At 55.2% G+C, this 23,044-nt stretch overlaps 3 protein-coding genes across 4 annotated transcripts; 1 reads left to right on the forward strand and 2 right to left on the reverse strand.

Moving 5' to 3' along the window:
- The first annotated feature begins 1,978 nt into the window (after window positions 1–1,978).
- Window positions 1,979–5,472, forward strand: LOC122363896 (protein argonaute-2-like). Its single transcript, XM_043333707.1, has 3 exons — window positions 1,979–2,074; window positions 2,399–3,613; window positions 3,828–5,472. Exons 1-3 carry the CDS (start codon window positions 2,066–2,068, stop codon window positions 4,644–4,646), a joined length of 2,043 nt encoding a protein of 680 aa, XP_043189642.1. The 5' UTR covers window positions 1,979–2,065; the 3' UTR covers window positions 4,647–5,472.
- Window positions 5,473–5,548: 76 nt separating this feature from the next.
- LOC122363895 lies at window positions 5,549–21,944 on the reverse strand. 2 transcript variants are annotated; one of them, XR_006253451.1, is made up of 3 exons: window positions 21,691–21,875; window positions 15,091–18,853; window positions 9,422–9,654 (listed from the first exon to the last, which is right to left on the reverse strand). XR_006253451.1 is itself a non-coding variant. In XM_043333706.1 (2 exons), exon 2 carries the CDS (start codon window positions 8,936–8,938, stop codon window positions 7,853–7,855), a length of 1,086 nt encoding a protein of 361 aa, XP_043189641.1. In that variant the 5' UTR covers window positions 8,939–9,074; window positions 21,691–21,944; the 3' UTR covers window positions 5,549–7,852. The 2 variants fall into 2 exon arrangements, 1 of the variants encoding a protein (XP_043189641.1); XM_043333706.1 differs by lacking the exons at window positions 9,422–9,654; window positions 15,091–18,853 and adding an exon at window positions 5,549–9,074 and having other exon boundaries at window positions 21,691–21,944.
- On the reverse strand, window positions 9,796–14,737 carry LOC122363880 (uncharacterized protein K02A2.6-like). Its single transcript, XM_043333678.1, has 4 exons — window positions 13,983–14,737; window positions 13,168–13,763; window positions 10,204–12,876; window positions 9,796–9,821 (listed from the first exon to the last, which is right to left on the reverse strand). The coding sequence occupies exons 1-4, from the start codon at window positions 14,735–14,737 to the stop codon at window positions 9,796–9,798; spliced, it is 4,050 nt and encodes a 1,349-aa protein (XP_043189613.1).
- Window positions 21,945–23,044: the final 1,100 nt, after the last annotated feature.

Genomic DNA, 23,044 nt, shown 5'->3' on the forward strand with positions numbered 1-23,044 from the left:
CGGGGCGGCGCACCCTGACCAATGTCTCCCTTATTTCCCTTAGTCCTTTCGGCTCTGAAAAGGTTTTGTCAGGCCGAAAGGGCCTAACCCTACAAAACAACGTTGCCCTCTTGTCAGGATTCAGGAAATGTGTTTTCAAGTAAGTCATTTTGTTTGCATACTTTGAACCTTTGGGGAATTTCAACCGTTAACCCGCGCCCCGTTGGGCTCTGCCGAGCAACGCGCCCGGTTGGGGGGGGGGGCCATTTTGGCCCCCCCCTAAGATCTCGAGAACCACGCAACATAGCGACAAGCGGTAAACGGCGTTGGATAGCCCCAACGGGGAACTACCTTGTGACCCAATTTTATTGACCTAGGTCAAACCGATGACGTCACAGGTCAGGTCAAAGGTCCAATTTTCACCGTTTACAGGCACTTCAAGAAATGCGTTGTTAAATCGAGTAAAATGCATTTCATTGAAAATCATCGATGGGGAAATGATCTTCAAACACATATTTTGCTATTTGAGGTCACTGATACCAGGTCAGGTCACAGAGGTCAGGTCACGGGGGGGTCACAATATGAAAGTGTCGTGTGATACATGTTTTATGGTCCATTTTACATGACAAATGCGATTATATGGGTCAGGCAGCCTTTGGGGCCAGCTTAGATCACGTTTTGGTCAAAGTCAGGTCAAGGTCAGGTCAAGGTCAGGTCAAATTAGGTCAAATTTCAAAATTAATATTTTTGCATAAAATGGGTATCGAATCGATGCAGCTCGTCACGGGGAGTTCAATGGTGGTCTTTGTTTTGCCGTAAGTGGTCTAGAATCGCTAAAAATTGAGTTCAAAAATTTGACGTCATCATTTTTGAACAGTTTTTTCGCTATAACTTGGCCAAAAAACGAGATATCGATCTGAAATTTGGTATGTATATAGATCAGCGCTGGGACTATCACATATATTCCGGTTTTTCCGAAATTCGGAAAAATTTTGGATTTTTTCAAAGTTTTTCTAAAAAAATCAATTTTTTGATTTTTTTTTGTCAAAAACCAAAAATTTTGAAAATCCGAGATAGCAGTTTTGTAGCGCCGCTTTTTGGCTACTAGACCATATAAAGAACTTTGAAATTGCTTGATAACTGTAGATTTGGTGAGCGTTTCAAGATTGCATGTTTTTTGCTCATTTTTGCTCGAACATGACCTCAGTTTGACCTCAATAACTCCTGACCTAAGGTGACCTTAGACTTGAAATTTGGTGTGAAGGTGTCAAATTGATGCCCGGGAAGGTACTGAAAATTTGGCGGCGCTGCGCGCCGCCGTTTTCTTGCTATTCAGGAAAAACCACAGGGGGGGCCAAAATGGCCCCCCCCCCAACGGGGCGAGGGTTAATGTTTCCTTATAGTTACATGTATTTGGTGTGTAAGTGGTAGATATGATCAAAAATAATTATGCATACATATTTTCTGATAGGTATCCCTAGCCCGTTTCAGAATGAAACCGACTGCGGATGAACGGCATGCACCCGAAGCGGAAATTACGAAACCATGTTAAAACAATATATGACATTTTGGACGTCATCACGACGCGGAGACGGCGACACCGCTATCACCACCGGGGTGCAGCCCTTCACATCCTGGGTCGGGTCACGAAGGGAACACACTCTCGGTCACAGAAAGAACAAGAGGCGGGTCAGAGTAAGAAGAGCCGGGTCACAGGTAAAACAAGAGCCAGATCACCTACAGAACACAACCCCCAGTCACACAGGGCTGTCACCCTTCTGCCCGCCCTCCGCTGCTGAACAGCCGGTGACAACACCCGGAAGACCGCGCCGCGTTCCCAGCTCGCTCGGAAGTCACACGGAAGGCTGAGACCCGCCAGTGGGGCGGGGCGAGACGTGCGGCAGGCGACCCCGGTGACCTGGCGGTGACCTGGGCGACCCCATTTCCGGTGACCGGTGGCCCAGCAGACGGTGCGGAGGGTAGATTGAAAGTGACGAGTGCAGCGACGGTATATAGTTGTGCGGCGTCGCAGGAGGAGTTGTCAGTGACGCGGAGTCTGTGGTTTGGAGTGTGACCGGGCGGAGCCATGTGGAAGGTGAGCGACGAGCGTTCAGTGGAGTCGGCTAATCGGCCCGGCAGCCGCAAATACCTCAGCACGCGATAGGATCGACTTCCTATGATTTAATTGTGGTATTTTCGCCGACATCAACTTTGTGCACTTTGAATGAACAAAACAAACATCAATACTCAATAGTAGAATAACGATACGCGTATTTCATACTTGATTACCAATAGTTTATTACACGATAGCGCGGATAAAAGCGTAAGACGTAATATTGGACCATATTGATATTCCGTCCAGTAAAGGATGTATCGATGATAAGCTGCACCCTAATATATTCCCGTCCTTCTCTTACAGAGCGCCGTGATTCTCATTTGGGCCTGCCTGGTGCTGCCGGCAGTATTCGCTCTGCCCGCGATCAGCCGCGCCAAGCGCCAGCGCGGTTACACCGAGCAGGAGTTGGTCGCGGCTCCGTACGGCGCCCGCCCGCCGTCTGGTCCCACTGCGGTGCCCAACCGGGCCTACGGAGAAGTCCCCTCCGAGCAGGACCAGCAGCGGTTCTCGACCCCCCGACTCGGCCCGAGCCAGGCGAGCGTGCCCCCGACGGTACTCCCGCAGCGGAGAGGTAACGCCCGCGGGTCGAAGAGATTCGGTGGCGTGGGGAGTTCCAATCTCCAGAATGAGGTGCGGGGCGTGTTCAGAGGCGCTCCCGAGTCTCTGATCGGTCTCGCTGTCCTGGCCAGAACGGCAGGTGATTTCAGCTCAGCTAGCGGACGACAGGGTCGGTTTGATGATCAGCAGCCGTCTACCTTCGCGACCGCCCCTGGCTTGCAGCAGAGCTACAACTCGGCTTCAAGTCCTGGGCCTGTGGTGAAGCTTCAAGGTGTTCCTGCCCCTAACATCCAGTCAAACTATAATGGACAAGGCCCCACTTCTATTCCGATCCCCATTCCTCGGCCAAATCTCGCCCCTGACGCCGGGATCAATTCCAACACCATCTCTGCCCTCGAACCAGCGCAGAACTACGCTGCTCCTCCTGACCCTCGCCCCAACTACGTCCAAGGAGCTGCAGTTCCGTCCATCATCCTCCCCCGTCCCACCGTCTCTCCCAGTCCGGTGCCCGGACCCAGCTCTCTGCAACTGGAGCGTCCCATCGCGAGCCCTCAGCGGGAGCGGCGACCCAGCGACCGGCAGCAGGCGGGCTACCGGACCGCCCTCAAGACCCTGTCTGGAGCGGCCCGTGCTGCCCAGATCCAGAGGAACGTCGCGTATGACGGCGGCAATCAGCAGGAGTTTAGAGACCAGCAACCAGAGTATAGAAATCAACAGGAAGGGTTCAGGAACCAGGAGCCTCAATTCACAAATCAGCAGCAGGAGTTCAGAGATAATCAGCTGGAATTCATAAATCAGCCAACGCAATACAGGAACCAGCAGCAGGAGTACAGGAATCAGCAGCAGGAGCTCAGAGGTAATGGACTAGAATCCATAACCCAGCAGCCGCAATACCGGGATCAGCAACAACAGCTCATTGAAAAGCAACCAGAGGCCTACAATCCGGCTGCTTACATGCAGGTGAGAATGAGCTCAAAGCACTCAAATAACATGAAGCTTATAAATCTAATGCAGAAATTATACAACCCAGTAAAACTGACATGCTGAATGAAACTATCATGTCTAATCTAATCTAGAATCAGCTAATCTATAGTATATCAGCTAATCTAATTCAGTAGCGATGATCAAAGGCATTAACACTTCACCTGCACACGTGCTCTGTTTCCGCCCTCAGGACCCCGCCCGCTACGAGTTCCAGTGGGGCGTCAAGAATGCCGACGGCGCCGACTTTGGGCACCGCGAGGCGCGCAGCGGGGACCTCACCGAGGGCTCTTACTACGTCCTGCTGCCGGACACGCGCACACAGACGGTCAACTACCGCGTGGACGGCCAGAGCGGCTTCGTGGCTGATGTGCGGTACGAGGGGCAGGCGCAGTACCCTCGTGGAGACGGAGAGACTAGCCAGTACAGACAGCGGGAGGCAGGCAGAGTGAGGGAGGTGGTGTCAGTCGGCTACCGGGAGTCTGATGAGAGGAGGCAGCCGACGGGTAACCAGCAGTTCGGGCTTCAGGCGGAGGCTGGATATCAGGAGTATACGAGTCAAGACGGGACTGGTTACCAGACTCCCGATCAAGGACGGAACGGCAACCAACTCCACGGACGGGAACAAAACGGCTACCAGCCTCAGTCCCAGAATGGTTACCAACCTCAAAGCAACGAGCTGACCAACTACCAGTCTGAGACTCAGGAGCTAGATGATTACCAGCCCCGAGGCCAGGAGCAGAGCGGCTATCGCCCCGATCTTCAGCCTCAATCGCGCTCCCCGTCCGAGGCCCAAAACCAGTTGGACTATCAGACCCAGGGTCTCAAACAGTCTGGAGATTACCAGTCAGAAACGCCGCTGCAGCAAACCTATCAGGCCAACACGAGCTATCAGCCTCAGGAACAGCGGTCCGGATACCAGCCGGGGGCCCCGGAAGCGGCTGGTTATCACGCACAGAACCGAGGGCAGTTGAGATACCGGCCCCCAAATCCGCTCCAGCAGTCCGGGTAGCAGACGGAGTCGCCGGTGAGGCCCGACTTCCAGCAGTCGGAGCCTCAGGGTCGGTACACTTATCAAGCCTAGAAATGGCAAACTTTGTTACCGACACTCATAACGTGAACGTCGATTTTAAATGAGTTATGTGTTCTGCAGATTGCCAAAGATAACCAGGAAGCAGCCCTCCCTCACTAAACTAAACCAGGCTCTGGCCAATTGTGAGTTTCCTGATGTTGCAATGTGAAAATCGACCGCGACAAGGGCCAGCCGTGCCACTACCGGTACGGGGCTCCAGTCAATGGGTCATTTGCGGCGCGGTTCCCACAGGCTGACATGACCCCTGAACCGGAGTCGAGTCGGGTCGTGGTGTGCCATCACCGCTCACTATAAAGATTAAAAACTTCCTTCCCTCTCCGAACGCGGTTTAGGCTATTACAACACTAAACAAAATGTGTATTGGCTGAAAAAACTTTTGTTTTTCACGCGTTTATTGTTGTTCGCGTCGGCTATGTTATGTTGTAGTTTACATTACAAAGAACGAGATATTCATCGACAATCTGAATTTGTGGGGTAAATTATATAGATTAATTTACTCAGAACAAGTCAGTACTTAATTTCCTTTGTGTAAAATATCTTGCACAAATATCGGATGGTATTTATGTGAAGATCTATCTGTCAGGCGAGAGCAATGGTTCTTTCTGTTTGGTAACGATGTGCCTTTGGATATGGTTTGCGTTCGCTTGGTTTTGTTACGTTCATAGCAGTTCCTGTTGCATTGTTAAGTTCCTTTGTTATGAAATGGTGTATGCATGAAAGTCAATAAATGCACGCATGCTATTCATGTGATCTAGTTTTGATACACCGTTGGACATCCAACTTCTTCGTTAGCCTAATTGTGCTGTTTATGAATAAAACAATGCCCTGGTGGGTTGTATATTAAAATGTTGGACATAAGTAACGAGTAAACTCTCAACATTGCCATATGCCATCGACATAAACACCGATTGAACAATCCACAAATACCACGCAAATGCTCAGAATCCACAGCACGAGCCACACATAATTATGCTTCTGCTGGTATCGACCAATGGCGATACCGACCTTAACCATGCGTTAATCGCAGAAAAGAGCGACATATTTTTGGTACCAGTACCTCAATGTTCAAGCTGATGAACATGTTCTCGTTACGAGCGAGCGAGCGCAGCGAGCGAAGTGAGTCTTTTCAATATAACGGGAAAATCTCAGTATGAGCGGCCCGGCCCGGCCCGGCCCGGCCTGTAACGCTTTTGAGAGGCTTATATCTCAGCAACCGCTGGACCGATTGGCCTGCGGTCTTTTTTGTTGGGTAGCCCCATCCCTTCTTCCCCGTAATTGACTACTTTTGATACATCTCAGTGACCGTCGTGGCACGTGCCACGTGAAAAGTCAAGGGTGTTCAAGCAGTTTTGCAAAAGTAATGATTTTGAGAGGCCCATATCTCAGCAGCGGCTTGAGCGATTGTCTTGCGGTAATTTTTATAGGGTAGCTGCATCCCTTCTACCAAAGGTCGGATACTCTTCATCTATGTGAGTGACCCCCACTGCAGGTGCAAAATACAAAAAGAAGAGGTGCCAAATTTGTTCCCATTTCAATAACTCGGTAATTACTGGGGCTATCTCGCTGAAACTTGGCATGCAGGTAGGCACCCACCAGGCAACGAATTCCCATGTGTTGCGGATAGGGTGCTACTGCACGTGCGCACGTGCAGGGGGCGTTTCCAGATCTCGAGAACGGCTGGGCCGATTGCGCTCAAATTTGGTACACGGTTGGGGACCGGTTAGTAGGGTGCCGTGCAAAAGTCATTTTGGACCCCGTTTGCACGTGCGCACGTGCAGAGTGCCGCTTCCAGATCTCAGAAACGGCTGGGCCGATTGCGTTCAAATTTGGCACACCGCTAGCGACCGGTTAGAAGGGTGCTTTGCACAAGCCCGTTGGAAGGACCCTCTCGCCCTTCCGCACGTGCAGGGCTCACTATCTCGCTCGCTCGTTCTTCGCACAAAAGGCGTTTTACTGGTATTATGCTCTTCAGTCATATCTGCAATGGCACGCTTCCTACATTTTCTTTTTGCGGTAGCTAAGATTCACGGCAGAAGCCAAAAACTTACTTTCAAACCATTCCATACATCATTCAACACAATTTTCCGATAAAAAAAACACGTCCGGAAAGATAATAATAAAAAAAAAATGTGTCAAGTAAGTACTGGTATAAAGCGTTTTGATGCAGCATTAAAATGGTCCACAAGACAATACGACATAAGAGAGCGTGGACATCACGGGAAACACCAGTACAGCGCGTCACGCATACAGTGACGTCATGCCACCACGAGTCACAAACACGATGTCACGCCATGCACGAGAAACGTCACGTGACGCGTAACACAGTAAACATATTAGATGACATGACACGACAGCGAAACCGACCGGACCAGCAAGGCCGGCACCAGTAAACCATATGACGTACACTGAGCACAACTAGCAATCAAAAGCAAATGATCGAAAACAACATGAGATTGTTTTTTATCAGCTGTGCCTTACTGTACAGTTAACTGTATCATATTGCTATTTTATTCACGCATTAAAAACTTCCCTTTATCGTCACAGACTAAAGCAAACGGTCTGTAAATGATTTGTAGCGACCTTTGTGATTGTGTATAAAAGATGACTATTGACTAAGTCAATGAATATGTTCCGGAACTCTGCGAAAATCAGAATTCAAATATGTACAATCACTTGTTTAGTCAGTGAAGTGATGATCAATAATATATCGGCCGGCAGATACGATCATCTGTTTGGCCACTTGAGTGATGATCAACAATAAATCAAAAGGTCAGACGAGACTTTAAATACACCGACAAGCTAACATCCGTTAGGTACCAACTTATTCCTTCGTCCCTATTTGACAATCATCGACTGTTAATTGCTTGACTGCTAATTTCGCATAGCATCATCCATTTTTTAGAGTGTTTCAGCACTGCCTAAATCACAGCTGGTTGTAAAAATATCAGTACTTACACTACCGAACCTAGTATTTTATCACCAATACGTTATTTCACATTGCAGCTCTCACATGCCATACCTCACGTCCACAACGATCACCCACCAAAATAGAACATCTATTATGTAGGTACTTACCCTAAACACGACGCGAAGTTCCCACCTCGCACTAGCCGCCAGCTCGCCGGCTAGTCCTCCAGACACTCGGCCAGCATATCCAGCTCGCTCACCGAGAACGGAAAGCGGAAGAGCGGCGAGCCAAAGAGCGGGTGCTCGCTCAGACCCTCGGCGGCGCCGTCCGGCATCACGGCACGCACCCGGTAGTTGACGTGCATGTTTGACTCCATTTCGGCGCACATCAGCGTGTAGACGAACCGTGCGTCGGCGGCCAGGCGGCGGGCTGGCTCCTCCCGGGCGGAGGACAGGTTCTGAGTGGCCGCGAAATACTCGGCGGTCAGCACGGGCACGATGTAGTCGACTCCCGTGAACCACTTCTTGACGGCCGAGTAGGAGTCGAGGTAGCGGTGGCGGTTCTGCTCCTCGAGCATCATAACCCGGAAGCCGAACCCCTTAAGCTGTTTGGCCACCTCCAGCGCCGTCTCGCGGCCATCGTACGCGTACGTCAGCATCAGCTTCTTGGAGTATTGTGTCGGCTTCTTGAGGTCGGCCTCCCAGGCGGTCGGCGAGGTCGGCGGCTCGGAGCGCACGGGAATGGCCTTCACCAGAGAGGCATCGGGCGGCTCGGAGAGCACGCCGACGATGTCGCTGCCGCAATGGTCGCTGCTCTGGTAGCCGCTGTCCATGGGCGAGCACGAGGCGCGGCTGAGCAGCTCCTGCTGGCGGCGGCGCGCGCACGCCTCGCGCACGCCGCCAGCCACGTCCGCCAGCACCCGCAGCAGGCTGTGCTCGCGCAGGAAGCGCAGCAGCAGCGCGGCCGGCAGCGGCTCGGCGCGCCGGCGCGCGGAGTCCTCCAGCAACAGCTCGGTGGAGCTCTTGAGGTGTCCGGCCACCTGTTCGGCGCAGAAGCGGCGGTCCACCGGGTCCACCCCGAGCAGGTCGGCCAGGTCGTTGTAACAGCGGCCGTTGTGAGCGAGCTGCACCTGGCGGCAGATACGCTCGCGGACGTCGGCCGTCAGCTCGAGCCACGGCAGCGCCGCCTCCTCGCACTGGACGATCAGACTGTCGGCCGCCTCCAGCTGGGCGAGGCGGCCCTTGGCGATCCGTTCGGCCGCCTCCTGGCGAGCCAGCTCCATCTCTGGGTTCACGGCCGGCATGGTGTAGGACGGGTGGGCCTCGGTGCAGGTGTGCAGCTCAGGAAACTTGGTGGGCGGAATCAGTGGCGCTGAGGTCCACGACGGTAAAACAGATCACCGGCGCAAGATTGTACCGTGCAAGTATCCAATATCTTGTCTGAAAATGGGATAAAACATGTCAATGCTGATTAAATTCAAATACTGCCAGTAGTCAGCGGTTGGCATGCAATACACTTTTGCGATACATCTGAAACGTCCTCATAACTGGTGATAATGCGAATGGTGTTCGTCATTGCCATGCTAAGTAGCTGCTCTGAGGACAGCGTAAAAACCAACAGTTGTGACTGCATGTGTAGTGTGTAAAACCATAACCAGTCGCAATAGTGGGTATGACTTAGGGCCTGAATAAAAATGCCTTCACATCCGCTCCTGATAAACATTGTTCAACTGTTCGTTGTTGAAATTCTGCCGTGGTATTCTAAGAGCAGTTTCATCAAATAAAGCTTTGCACATCAATGTTTGTATTGCATCGAAAACGTTCCATATTAGCGTGTCAAGAACAGATCTTAAAGACCAGTTAGCATGGAGGAAGCACGCAACAAGACTTTCAGAACAACAGTTGGGACGAAATTAATACATAAGTCAAAGCAAGCAGCGCGCCAACAGCGACAAGAGTGAATCATGTAGGTAAATGATGTAAAAAAAGACACGACACAAGGCAAATGTAATGAACAGAATGTTATGTTCGTGATTCACGGTTCGAGTGAGAGAGAGCTTAAGAGAAACGCGATTTATTTACTGCCGGTGCGAATGGGCCGAGAGAGTCCTCCAAAAACTAAACAAGTATGGCGAGCGCCACGCCTAGTCGCCCGCGCCAGTCATGCCGCTTGGCGCGCACGATCAGCTGAGCGTCGGCAGGGGCGCTCCCAGGCACACAGAGGTGGGGCCGCAGAGGCGGTCCAAGTACACACCCCCTATACCCGAACACAACATCCCCCCTCGAGACAACAGTCGTCAAAAACACACAAAAACACAACAATGCACGACGTTGTCTCACAGTCACTCCGCATACGAGGTCGCACCCCATTGAACTCGGAGCCGACCAGGAGCGCGGCGCTGCCGTCGAGAACGACGCGGGAGAGCGGCGGCGGCCGTCTCCACCTCGGGTGACCGCACCGGCGACGAGTGGCACACGGCCGGCGCACTAGCGGCGGGTCGGACCGCCCTCTCGGCGGCGACCGCGGTGCGCGCTGGCGGCGGCGGCGGCGGCGGCGGCTGAGGCGCACCCGCAGCGGGCGGGCGCGGGGCGGACGGAGCCACAGGCGGGGTGGGTTCCGTCAGAAGCGGCCGGTATGGGCGCAGGTAGCGGCGGTTACGCCACAGGACCCTGCCACTGGCCGTCTTGACGAGGTACGTGCGCCGCTGACCGACGCCCACGATCACTCCGATCCGGTTCCATCGGCCGGTGGCGGGGTCTTGAAGGTCGACCCGGCTGCCGATCTTGAGCGGTGACAGCCGGCGCGTGCTCTTGTTGTAGCACCTGACGGCCTGCTCCTGGAGCTCGGCAGCCTTTTCCTCGCAGACATCGGCCGCCCGCTGCCACTCAGGAGCGAAGGCGCGGTGGTGCGTGGGAACACCAGAGCGAAGCGGGTGACCAAACAGCACCTGTGCCGGCGACCGTCCGTCTGCTCGGGGCGTGTTACGGAGTTCGAGCAGACTTCGGTCCAGTTGGTCCTGGTCGAGCCGGCCCGATGAGGACGCAGCCAGCACCAGCTTCTTCGCTGTCTTCACGCAGGCCTCCGCGTGCCCGTTAGCGCGCGGGTAGTGCGGTGACGACATCTCATGTCGTACGTCCCAGCGCTGGAGGAACCGGCGGAGCGTGCCTGATGCAAACTGGGGTCCGCCGTCTGACCGGAACACGGTCGGGACGCCCGTCTGCGAGAACATCAGTCGGAGCTGCCGCGTCAGATGGTCCGCCGAGGCCGTGCGGGGACACACCGTGACATACGGCCACCCGGACAGCCGGTCCACGTACACCAGGTACGTGTGTCCTCCAGCGGAGAAGTAGTCGGCCGAGACCGACTCGAAGACGCGTGTCGGTGCGCCGTCCTCCTGCCACATCGGCTCCCGGGCGTGGCTGGGCAGGCGCTGACGGCACTGAGCGCAGGCGGCGACAGTGTCAGCAATCTGCTTGTCGATGCCCGGCCAGTACACACTGAGCCGAGCACGGCGCTTGGTCCTATCAACGCCCTGGTGTGACTCGTGGAGTTTCTCCAGCACACCGCGTCGGAGGGCGGACGGGATGACCAGTCGAGCGCCGTAGACCACCAGTCCGTCGTCGATGGCCAGCTGATGGCGCACGCCCCAGTACGCTCGTACTGCAGGGGGCGTCTCGTGCCGGTTCTCTGGGAATCCGGCCAGGATCAGCTCGCTGAGAGTCTGGTACTCGGTGTCGCGCTCCGCGGCGGCGCGGACTCTCTCCAGTGTGGAGTCGACCAGCGGAGCCAGCTGGGCGCCCTCCTCCGATCGAGCGGAGGCCTGCAGCGCGGCAATGACGCTGGCGTGCAGCGGGTCGTCCTCGGTGTCCACCGCTCCGTCGTCATTAGCGGCGGGGTCGCTGGTGGGCGCTCGCGAGAGCGCGTCTGGGATCACGTGACTCGATCCCTTCTGCCAGCTGGTGGTGAAGCTGTAGGCCAACAACTTCTCTCTCATCCGCTGCAGACGCGGGTTGTCGATCGAGTTGAGCTGCTTGTAGTTTAGAATGGTCACCAGCGGTCGGTGGTCGACCACCAGGTCGAAGTGGGGCATGCCAGCCAGGTAGACATGGCACTTCTTGCAGGCCCAGAGTACAGCAGCCAGCTCCAGCTCGATTACAGCATATCGGCTCTCGGTATCGGTCAGGAACCGTGAACCATACTGGACCACACGCCAGTCCTCGCCGTGCCTCTGGAGCAGTGCAAAACCCAGTCCTCGGGTTTTAGCAGCGTCCGTCTGTAGCACGGTCGGCAGCTGGGGGTCGAAGAATGCCATCACCGGCGGTGACGACAGCACAATCTTGGTGTGCAGAAACGCTGCCTCGTGTTGCTCAGTCCAGCGCCAGACCCGGCGCGACTTGAGGAGGTCTCTGAAGGCCTGAGTCGAGTCAGCCAGCTCCGGTGTGAGGCCGCTCAGCTGATTCACCAGACCCATGAAGGACCGCAGGTCGGTGACGTTCTCCGGTCTCGGGAAATCAGCGATGGCGCGCGCCTTTTCATTGTCGGTGGTGTAACCGGCCGGGGTGATCTTGTAGCCGCAGAATTTGACCTCATTCTGGGCGAACTTGAACTTCAGCGGGTTCAGCGTGATTCCTCGGTCGTCACAGCGCCGGAGGATTTCGATCACCTGCTGCAGGTGCTGCCGGTACGTCTGTGCCACGGCCAGGATGTCGTCGACAATCTTGACACAGTTTGGGATGTCGCCGAGCGCGGCATCGCCGCGCCGGTTGTACTCGTCTCCAGACGCACTGCATCCCATCGGACAGCGGACGAACTTGAACCTGCCCCACGGCGTGATGAAGCAGGTGAGGTCCTGACTTGACTCAGCGAGCGGCACCTGGAAGTAGCCCATCTTGGCGTCCAGAGTCGACATCCACCGGTGCCCGGCGGGCAGACTCGTCACGGCATCGTGAGGAGACCGGCAGGGGTACGTGGGTCGATTCACGTACCGGTTGAGTCCCGTCAGGTCCACGCAGAGTCGAAACCCGGACGGGTTCTTCGGCACGCACGAAATGGGATGGCACCATTCCGTCGGGTAGTCCACAGGGACGATGACGCCGCGGTCCAGCAGGTCGTCCAGCTGCGCCTTTACCTCGGCACGCCAGGCGAAGGGGATCGGTCTCGCAGCGGTGACCGACGTCGGACACGCGTCGGGGCGGAGTTCGATCGTCATCGGACCGCCGTCCATGACTCGAAGAGTCGAATCTTGCCCGAACACACGCGGGAAACACTCCACCAGAGCGGCTGCATGAGCTGCACGGACCGCCTCTGGTGGGTCTGAGTCGCTGTCCCAGGCCGGCAGCGGACCGCTGAGGCCGGCGGCCGGGCCGGGTCCATCGGCCGGCGGCGCCGGCGCGCCCGTCTCGGTCCCGGTGGCCGGACAGGGCCTGTCACGCGGCGCCTCATACGGGGCCGAGCGGCCGCTGGCGCTACGAGCGGAGCCGGCAGCGGCCGGCGGTGCAGACGGTGTGACGTCATTAGAGGGTGTGACGTCACCAGCGGATGTGACGTCAACAGAGGCCGTGACGTCATCAGCAGGGCGCGGTGCGTCCTCGACGGACCGGATCTGTGCCGGAAAATCCCTCGGCAGAATCCCCAGCGCCACACAGTCGAACCAGCTGAGTAGCAGGCCAGTCAGCTCCCTGATGACGAACACGGCAGCGGTGGTCGATCGGTCGCCCAGCTCCAGAGTAGCCCGGAACGACCCGACACAGGTGAGCGGCTGTTTCCCTACTGCTGAAAATGGCTGGCCGATGCAGGGCTCCAACTGCGCTGGTTCCACGCAGATGGAAGACAGGCTGTCTTCGCCGATGACTGTCGCCTCGGCGCCGGAGTCGGCCCGGGCCGGCACGGTGAACACACCAGCCGGCGTAGACAGTCGGACAGTCACAGTGGGAGTCGGCCGCGTCGAGATGCCGTTCACGTAGACGTCTCTGATGATACGGCAGATGCGCGGCTCTGACGGCTGCCCCACCGCGGGCCGCGCGCGCTCCGGTGCTGCGCGCTCGGCGGGGGCAGCGGCGCTCTCGCGCGCCACCTGGGCGCACACCACTGCAAAGTGGCCGCGCTGGCCACACGAGTTGCAGATGGCGCTAGTAGCGCGGCACGCCGCCGGGTCTGCGTGGGCGGCCCGCCCGCAGCGGCAGCAGCGCGCGCCGGCCGCGCCCGCGGAGCGCCCGCCAGGTTGGGCCGCGGGGCGCGCCTGGGGGCGGCGCACGCCGGCCGTACCCGCGGAACGCCCGCCGGGTTGGGCCGCGGGGCGCGCATCGCGCGACCTTGAACGGCGGTATGCCGACAGACGGCTCACTGACGCCGTCGGTGAGCGGAGGTCGGAGCAGGTAGCCCGGGCGTTCTCTGACGCACGGCAGATGTCCACCGTCTTCTTGAGGTCCAGCCCCGGATCCTCCAACAGACGCTTCACCGTCTCCTCGTCCCGCAGGCCACACACAATCTTGTCACGCAGGCGTGAGTCGTAACAGTGTGTGCAAAAGTCGCAAAATGCCGCGAGCTCCTTCACTTCGCACAGAAACTCCTCAAAATTCTCGCCCTGCTCCTGGACACGGGCGTAGAACGCACGGCGGTCGACCAGGACACTGCGCTGCTTACGGAGATGACTCTCCATTGCGTCTACCACCGCGGAGAGGGGAGAGTCGTCCGCTATCGTCAGTCCATAGCGCAGCACCCGGTGCCAATCTTCGTCGAGAAGACTGAGAAGGGCAGCTCTCTGGGCAGTGACGGGCAGCGCGGACGCGCCGGTCAGAAGCATGTACCCGTCCAGCTTCTCCCTCCATACAGCGAAGTCGCGCAGGGATGTGGAGGACGACAGCTGAGGCGCCGGCGTTGCAGCAGCAGGCAGGCGCACGGGCGGGGCGGCAGCCGACGTCCGGGCGGCTGTCGCCGCCGAGGCATCGTCGGCAGCGACGGTAGCGGGTGGCTGTCGGTCGGCGACCAGTCGCTCCACCATCTGAGTGAGCCGCTCCTCGCGCTGCGCTGAGTCTCGCTCCCGCTGCGCCGACAGCTCCGCCTGCTGCAGGAGCAGCTGCGTCAGTTTCTCAATGTCACTCATCGTCACAGATCACGGCGCGCTATACACTAATCACTGATACACTGATACGCTGATCACTGCGCGCACGCACGGAACCATCTACCGACCGCGCCATGTTATGTTCGTGATTCACGGTTCGAGTGAGAGAGAGCTTAAGAGAAACGCGATTTATTTACTGCCGGTGCGAATGGGCCGAGAGAGTCCTCCAAAAACTAAACAAGTATGGCGAGCGCCACGCCTAGTCGCCCGCGCCAGTCATGCCGCTTGGCGCGCACGATCAGCTGAGCGTCGGCAGGGGCGCTCCCAGGCACACAGAGGTGGGGCCGCAGAGGCGGTCCAAGTACACACCCCCTATACCCGAACACAACACAGAAAGCTAGCTGATGAAAGTTAGCAGATGAAAATAAACGTGCCCTTCAGTCAATTTTGAGCATCTCAAGCATCGCTACATGAAACAAACACTTTAAGGCAAGCATTGGAAAGACGACAGTGGACGAGCACTCACATTTCCATCCGACAAGTGCGCGCTCGCAGTCACCGCGCTCAGATCCAACTAGACGCAGCGCGCGCAGCGGTTTGCGGTGTGCCTCCGCCGCCATCAGCGACTGATATCATCACCACAGGACGCAGTGCCTCCAGCGGCGCTCCGCAACGCACACAGCCGCGGATACTCGGCGATAAGGGCGGACACACCCGCCCGCCACCGGTCACATCAGACGTGACCACAGCCTGTCGAGTAACTCACACTCACAACACCGCTTTACAGCTGCACATTACGAGCCAAGGCTGTCCATGAAAAACAAACTTATCTAGCAGGTTCACGGGTCCTATGTCAGACGAATTCGGAACCGGAATAGGTTATTGCGTACAAGATTACTTAGATTACTTTACTACTGCGTCGGGTTACGTCGGGTTGAAGTAGGATACGTCAGTCATGGAGGCTGAGGCACAGTACTGTACTACACTGAATATGCTGTCACGATCCCTCGTCTTCGTGCTAGGTCGGTAATGCGATAAGTGGCATGCTGCTATATGAACATGGTATGATGTACGAGGCTATCCCGTCAGGCACGGCTCAGCGCTATGTCAGGTACGACACGAACTGTGGCTCGCTGGACTGCAGGTCCACGGTGAAGGTCTGCTCGCCGGTGGCCGTCTCCTCCAGCAGGCACACCGGCAGGTCCACGGACAGCGTCTCCACCTGGACGGCCTGCTGGTGCTGCGGCGGCTCCTGTGGCGGGGGATGAGGCTGGGACGGGACGGCGGCGGGAGCGGCAGACACCGGCCGGACCGCCACCCGCCGCCGGCCCCGCGCCGACGCCGCCTTAGGAGCAGGAGCTCCCGTCTGTTCGGCAGGAGCATCCGCAGTCGGCTGCTGCTTCTCCTGAGGGTCTGACGACGGCGTGGCTTCACTTTCCTTACGGTGGTAGATAGACATGTGTTTGTTGAGCGCCGTTTTCGAGATGAACGACTTGCTGCAGTGTGAGCAGTGCAAAGGTCGCTCTCCTGTGTGTCGGCGCATGTGCAACTGCAGGTTATCCGGCCGGTTAAAGGTCTTATCACAGAACGAGCACTTAAAGGGCCGCTCCCCCGTGTGGACCCGCCGGTGGTAACGCAGGGAGCTCAGCTTGCGGAACGTCTTGTCGCACTGGTCGCACTTGATAGTCCCGGTGTCACCGTGTTTGAGCGCCTGATGGTCGCGCAGGGAAGCCGCCGATGGCCAGGTCCGCTGGCAGATCTCGCAGAACTTGCGGCGGTCGCTGTTGTGCAGCCGCATGTGTGACACCAGGTGCACCCTCTGGGTGAACGCGCGGCCGCACTCGTGACACACGTGCTCGGCGGCGGTCGGCTCGTGCTGAGACACCTGGTGGTTCTTCAGGTGCTGTTTGGACGAGAAGCTCTGCCCGCACACGACACACAGGAACGGCTTGCTGTGCGTTTTGAGATGAGACCACAGACCGTGGCGGGTAAAGAGTTTGCCGCAGACGTCACACACACAATCCTTCTCTGAGTCTCCGTGAGTCCGCTCGTGGTGACGCAGACCTGGCAGCGAGGAGAACGCTTTACCGCACGCCTCACAAACAAACGGCTTTTCACCGGTATGTGTGCGCACGTGATCCGCTAGAGCAGTGGCGTTACACAGCCTTTTACCACAGTGCTCGCAGTCATGAAGGCCAGTGGTAGTCCCAGACTGCGCGGGTTTGTCTACTGCAGCAGGGACGGTCTTCTCCACGGGGCTAGGTGTCGCATCGAGCTCTGCAGCGAGCGAGCGCCGAGGTCGACCGCGCCGCCGAGGTCGCTGCAGCGCCATCGGTGACTTTACGCCTGGTTTGTAGTCGGGGTCGTCCGGGTCTTCTGTTGCCAACGGCGGCGGAGGGGGCACCGGCAGCGGGGGACATCGGCTCGTAGGAACGGCTGTGATCGTCAGGTCGGCGTCCAGAGGTGCGATCGTGGCGAGTCCAGTCATCAAATCCTCAGTGCTGGAGTCGAGCTGACTTACACGATCAGAAACATTCGAATCAGCCGGCGGCACCAGTCGGGACGCACCTGCCGCCGAAAATTCCCTACCCTCCATCGGCCGGTCTACTGCGAGCGCCACAACCGGTGAGCCAGCGATGACCGCTGAGCGGACGCTCCCTGGATTCACATACACAATCAGCTCGGCGTCAACCGGTGGTTCGCGAGGATGCTCCTCAACCACTGGACCTGCCGGCGAGACCTCACTGACGACCTCCGCAGGCAGCGGCGGCTGCGGCGGCGGCCGATGCGGCTCGGCCGGCGTCGTATTACGCCGTTTCCGCGGCCGAGTCTGTGCGTAGCTCTCCGTCGGCGACTGAGTTTCGGTCATCGTCCTCCGTCGGCCAGCGCGCCTCGGTTTCGGCGCCGGCGTCTCGGTCGCGCCCAACCCGTCTGCGTCCATTTTTTCCATCGGGAGGAGCTTGAAGTCGATCCAGGCGGACAGCCGCCGTCTGAACTGCTCAGCAGAGGGCGCCGCCGGTGTCTCCCCGCCGTAAATGTAGTCCAACACACCATGGAGATCCTCAGCGCTCAGCGTCGGCAGCACGAGCCGGTCCGGACTGGCGAGACTGGCCGGGAGACGCACGGTCGCAGAATCCCCGCTGAGCGACCGAGATCGTACCGACACATCGTCCGCGCAGTCGGCCGCCGTGGCAGCACCGTCACCAGCATCTACTTCCCCCGGATCCAGAGCGGCGGCCGCTAGAGTCTCGAACGTCCGTCTGACCAGTGGCGAGTACATACAGAGCGCCAGCTTGTGCGCGCTGACTGGTACTCCGCCGGCGGGCAACAGGGTCACGCTGGTACCCACGCCGGCCCGTAGCAGAAGCAGAGCCTCGGCTGGTAGCCCGCAGCCGCGCCGGCACCGTACAGTTTCGCTGTATGGCGCCGGCCTCCGATCGGGCGGCAGTGGCGACAACACTGGCGGGGGCAGGACCGAGTCGCTCCCGGCGCCCGGTGTGAGAGGCACCTCCACCGCCAGCAGCAGGGCGGCGAGTCGCCCGGCGCCGAGCCGTCGGCACAGCTCCACCAGCGGCGCCGCCTGGGTCGCGTTCAGCCGCGCTCCGCCGGCGGGCCGCTGCAGGAGCGCCACCAGTCGCTGCACGGCCTCTGGTGGCGCGGCGGGCAGCAGCAGCGCACCGTCCGACAGCCGCTGCGGCGGCGGCAGACTCGAGAACGAGAGCAGCGCCAGAGGAGGCAGCGGCAGCGCGCGCCGGCCAGCGGCGAACACAACGGCGCAGGGCGGCAGCGGCGGCGGCGCGCGCAGACAGGCTGCCACGGCTGCCTCCATGCCCGCCTCGGTCAGACGCAGCGAGAAGCGGCCGGCGCGCCGCTCGCTGGTCTCCACCACCAGCCGGTCGGCGTCGTCGGCGGCGGCGCGCAACACCCGCTGGGCGGCGCTCAGGTAGCGCGCCGAGCAGGCCACCGGCACGACGCCGCCGCCGGCCGGCCACGGACCGTCCGGACGCAGCCACGACAGCAGAAAGCGCGGGAAGCCGATGCGACGCGGCGCCGACGGCTCCGGTGTCAGGAACACGTCACAGAGCTCGTCCCAGCGCGAGCGGAGCGCGCACTCCTGCAGTGCCAGGAAGGAGGCTTCGTCCAGCATGGTGCCACCGTCTGAAAGGATGCAGGGTCTTCAGCTGGAGGCTTGCTGACTTGCAGACCCTCACTGCCATGGAGCTAGTGCTTTCTGTTTCTCACTGGATGGACAGGCAACATATCTTGGCATGCAGCTTCAGCTGGCTTTAGAAATAATGCACTCTAAAACAAAATCAAGTTCCAATTTTTTATTCACCACAGTGCAGGAAGAAAAAGGACAACAAAATGTACAAGTTTGTGACAGTTTGAATATATTTCTTATGCAAAAGGAAACAGGAACTAAAACTGGTGATGGTCATTGACCTCACCAAACCTCCAGATTCTCTAGATTCACTGATCAGTGACAGTACAGGCTAGGTACAGCCTACAAAGGCATTAGTTGAATGGAATGCAGCTTCAAAGTATTTACCTATTGATCACAATTCACAGCTTACTAAAGCTTTATTACCAAACTACAAAGGTAGGTAGCATTCACAACAAAATATTGACAGACCTCAAACTGCCAGACTTAAAAACAGCTTGGGGTTGGGAATACTGAAAAAGATATTGAATGACCAAAAGCTAGTTACAGGTACACCATTTATAACTTTACTACTTAACAGCAGAAAAGACAACAAAGGAAATGAAAAAAAAACACAACACAGTCAGTGTTCTAAAATTGGATATTGGTTGGGTGTGCCGATGAAGAAAAAAATCCTAGGATGAGAAAAAAGAAAGTGAATAACTGCAGTATTTTTTGCAAAATGGTGTAATGCCAATTTTTATGCTAACTGATGAACCAGGATTTCATGTCAGGATCTTGACTGGGTGTGGAACAAAAGGATGTGGGTGCATCAACTGTCAAGTGACAAGTGAACTGGCTGTTGGGAATACATCATGAAACTCTTTTCAGAGATGAAGTAAAGTCGGTCATTCATATTTTAGGGATGAAAATATTTTCCCCATTAGGTGTGATTTGCCACCAAAAAGGCTGAAAAATGAAACACTGAACACAGTCATTAGTGGGTAAGAAGTATATCAGCATAAGACGACCAAGACTAAGAGCAAAAAAAGTGAAAAATGTGACCTGATGTGATTTATCTACTCGCAGTGTCTGGCTAGATTGAGTTTTTCTTCTGAGCTCAGTAGGCGGAACTATGGTCATGAGTACCCAAATATAGGAACGTTCCCATTTTTGGGAACGGAGTTCCCAAATATGGGAACGGGCGTTCCCATTTATGAGAACGGAAGGCAATTTTTCGGCCGTTCGCCCACTAAAACTCAAAAGTGCATCACGTCTCAAAAAAGTGCACGCTGATTTAAGTATCTACTAAATCTCCATAAAGTTGTCTTTAATCTGACCGTGGAACAAGGAAATTGACCGTGGAATGATATTTTTAATGATTTTTTAAAAATGACAGAATGGTGGAAATATGGGTTATACGACATTTAACATGCAATTTTAAGGAAAATGAAGCATTTTTTACATTTTGAGGTCAAGTATAATAATTTTCGCCTGGTTATGAAGTTTCATTCTAGCGACACCAGATGCTGACATATGCAAGCGAACACGCGGACAGTCCCGAGGTAATATTGTTGACTTTTGGTGTCGGGGCGATCGACCGCGTGGAACGTCAGTGATTTTACCGAACTACTGTTGTAAACTCAGTTTCAGTGGTTTAAAATCATTCAGCTGTATTTTATCAGCCCTGAAAGACATATTTTATTTGGATGCTAGCTGTTTAGCGTTGTTTTATAAGCAGCGTCATGAGCGTGGTTTTTGTCTTCGGCGTTTCTAAGCATGATCGTTTGGGGGAATTTCTCTGATATAGGTCGCTCTGTGTGGCTTATTTATAATTTTTATGCTGATTTCGATCATACCTCGTGCCCATCCTACCAGGCCTTTTGCCACTTACACTCATTAAGAAAGGAAAAAACTAGATTTTCATTGGGACTAGGTGTTTTGAGGGTGTAACATATTCAGCGTTCCCATTTTTGGATACTTCTTGTGCTCGTCAACTCTCGGTGATTAGCAGACAGGTGCTTGACATGTCTCCACCCTCGGCGCGGACGGTGGATATAGGTATGGAAGACCTTGTTGAACATCGCTGAGCGTTGTGGATTACGTAATCCTGCAGAGGGGGGCGTGCCCGCTGCGAGATCGACGGGAATAAAAGCGCAGAAGACCGGGCGAAACATGCAACGGTCTTGCGGGAAAGGTCATCTGATGATTGTTGCGTTAACAATAATTTGCGGCGTTGGACGTGATGCTTGTTAATGAAAAGAGCCCCTGAAAGGCTTCGGTGAAATCGTTCCCAATTTTGGGTACGCCGTTCCCATAATAAGGAACGCTTGCAGCGCCAGTGTACGAGAGCGTTCCCAAATTTGGGCTCGCGGCCCGGGTGATGGACTGCTTTAGAAATAGGGGAACGATTTGAAACTACGATGGGCCTTACAATATCAAACTCTTTCCCAACAATATTGAGACAACTATCAGGCGGTTCACGATCGTTTTATATTTTTTGGACGTCATTTAAGAGTTCTTTTTCTTGTTTTAAATAATGCCTACATGGCGTTCCCATATTTGGGTTTATCGTTCCCAAACATGGGAACGAAAATGCGTTCCCGAAAATGGGTACGCTTGACCATAGTTCCGCCTACTGAGCTGAATTTCACCCAGGCAAGCAGCACGTGATAAAAGAAAAATGAGCATTTTTTGATTTTTATGAGCATGATAACAGAAAAACATTTCACATCAACAAAAAATTATAAATATGGTGCATGTCAGTTGAAATAAACCAAGTTGAAGTTAAAGTATTGCTGGTAAAAATGCATCTTAGCTTCAGTATAACTGGCCTGGCAACATCCGCCCTCACCTGAAAGCCTCTTGATTGCTGGTTTGCTATGATTTGAGAAGCAAATCCATCTTCTTACTCTATGCAGGATAGTCGTATCTCTATAGATGGCCTTGGTCGTATCATCATTATTAAATATATCAGAACGTGCACTGTGCAGTGAAACACAAACAAAACTCAAACAGCATCGCCTCAGGACAGTGCTGACACACAAAAATAAGGCAAAATAACGTGGCGAGCATTGGCGCAGCAGCTACAATCAATGATGGGCCAATGACGTATGAGAACTGGTCGTCTTTCAACCAATTGAAAATAAGTGCACACATTCAGTTTGAAACATTTGGGACAATTTGAAAAACATTATCAATATTTCAGAATCAATGTATAATTGTTTAGGTATTTTGATCAAAAAAATATTCTATGACATAAACAGCGACTTCAAAAGCGAACATTTTATACAAAATTATGACGTAATATATCAGCATCTCTAAAGCCGCAGAAGAAACGCAAGGCCCTATATACCAGGTAGGGTCGTCCGGCGATTCTACCTTTTCGTGACGTCAGATCGTGACGTCATTTGGAGTCAAGTCTCGAAGCCCCGTTCAATCTCCATGTAAATGAGCGATTTTCGAAGCACTGTAGAATGAAGTCTGCACAAGATATATCAAACCTAAGTATCTTACCTGAAAGAGCAGACAATTTTCTGCAAGTTATCTATTACGTGTTTTTCGCTAAATCTTTTGCTTTTTTCACAAAAGCGTAAAATGTCCCCCCATGTCTCCGCAGCCTCCCTGCCGCCGGCCGCCGCGCGGTCGCGGTAGTGTAGTGGTTAGCGTGCCCGCGCAGTATTCCAAAGGTCCCGAGTTCGAATCTATGCGGTGCGGAACTTTAATTGCAATTCCAAGCTGAATATACGCACATCCATAATAAATTATTATTCGTATAGCTAAACTGTCACCAAGCTATCCATATAAATTGACTTCACCCAAAATATCGGCAAGATTCTATTAAAATATAAATTCAAATATGGCGGCTTGGACTGCCGCGTGCGTTAGGCTCCGCCCATATGCCCATATGCCCACATGCGTGACGTCATTCGTGTTAGTGGACACACGCGGAGATAGGGGACGACATGGGCCTGGAAGAAACGATCCGAAAAGGGAAAACCTCAGTGTTGCGTGGAGCGTAGGATTTTCCTGGGGACTTGGGGACTTCCCGCGCTGGGAATCCCCGGTCCTCGTAAAGTGCAGTGCAGGCTGCAGGGCCGTATAAGAAGCGGGCCGGCCAAACTATGGGCGGAACTCAACCAAAACTGATGCAAGGCGCAAGCTCAAACGTGATGCGCGAGTTTTCCGAACCCATTGCCAAGTCCTTT

Source organism: Amphibalanus amphitrite, unplaced genomic scaffold (genome assembly GCF_019059575.1).
Source record: "Amphibalanus amphitrite isolate SeventyFive unplaced genomic scaffold, NRLGWU_Aamphi_draft 000646F_arrow, whole genome shotgun sequence".
In the NCBI taxonomy this organism is placed as follows: Eukaryota; Metazoa; Arthropoda; class Thecostraca; order Balanomorpha; family Balanidae; genus Amphibalanus; species Amphibalanus amphitrite.

Excerpts from the sequence above, each read along its gene's own strand:
- LOC122363896 (XM_043333707.1), top strand. Across the intron at positions 3,614-3,827 it reads ATCCGGCTGCTTACATGCAG|GACCCCGCCCGCTACGAGTT; the intron begins GTGAGAATGAGC and ends TTCCGCCCTCAG.
- LOC122363895 (XM_043333706.1), bottom strand. The coding sequence starts at position 8,938 with ATGCCGGCCGTGAACCCAGAGATGGAGCTGGCTCGCCAGGAGGCGGCC.
- LOC122363880 (XM_043333678.1), bottom strand. The coding sequence starts at position 14,737 with ATGAGTGACATTGAGAAACTGACGCAGCTGCTCCTGCAGCAGGCGGAG. Across the intron at positions 13,764-13,982 it reads GACCTCCGCTCACCGACGGC|CGCCATCTGCAACTCGTGTG; the intron begins GTCAGTGAGCCG and ends CCGCGCTACTAG. Across the intron at positions 9,822-10,203 it reads CCCGCGCCCGCCCGCTGCGG|CTGATCGTGCGCGCCAAGCG; the intron begins GTGCGCCTCAGC and ends GCCGACGCTCAG.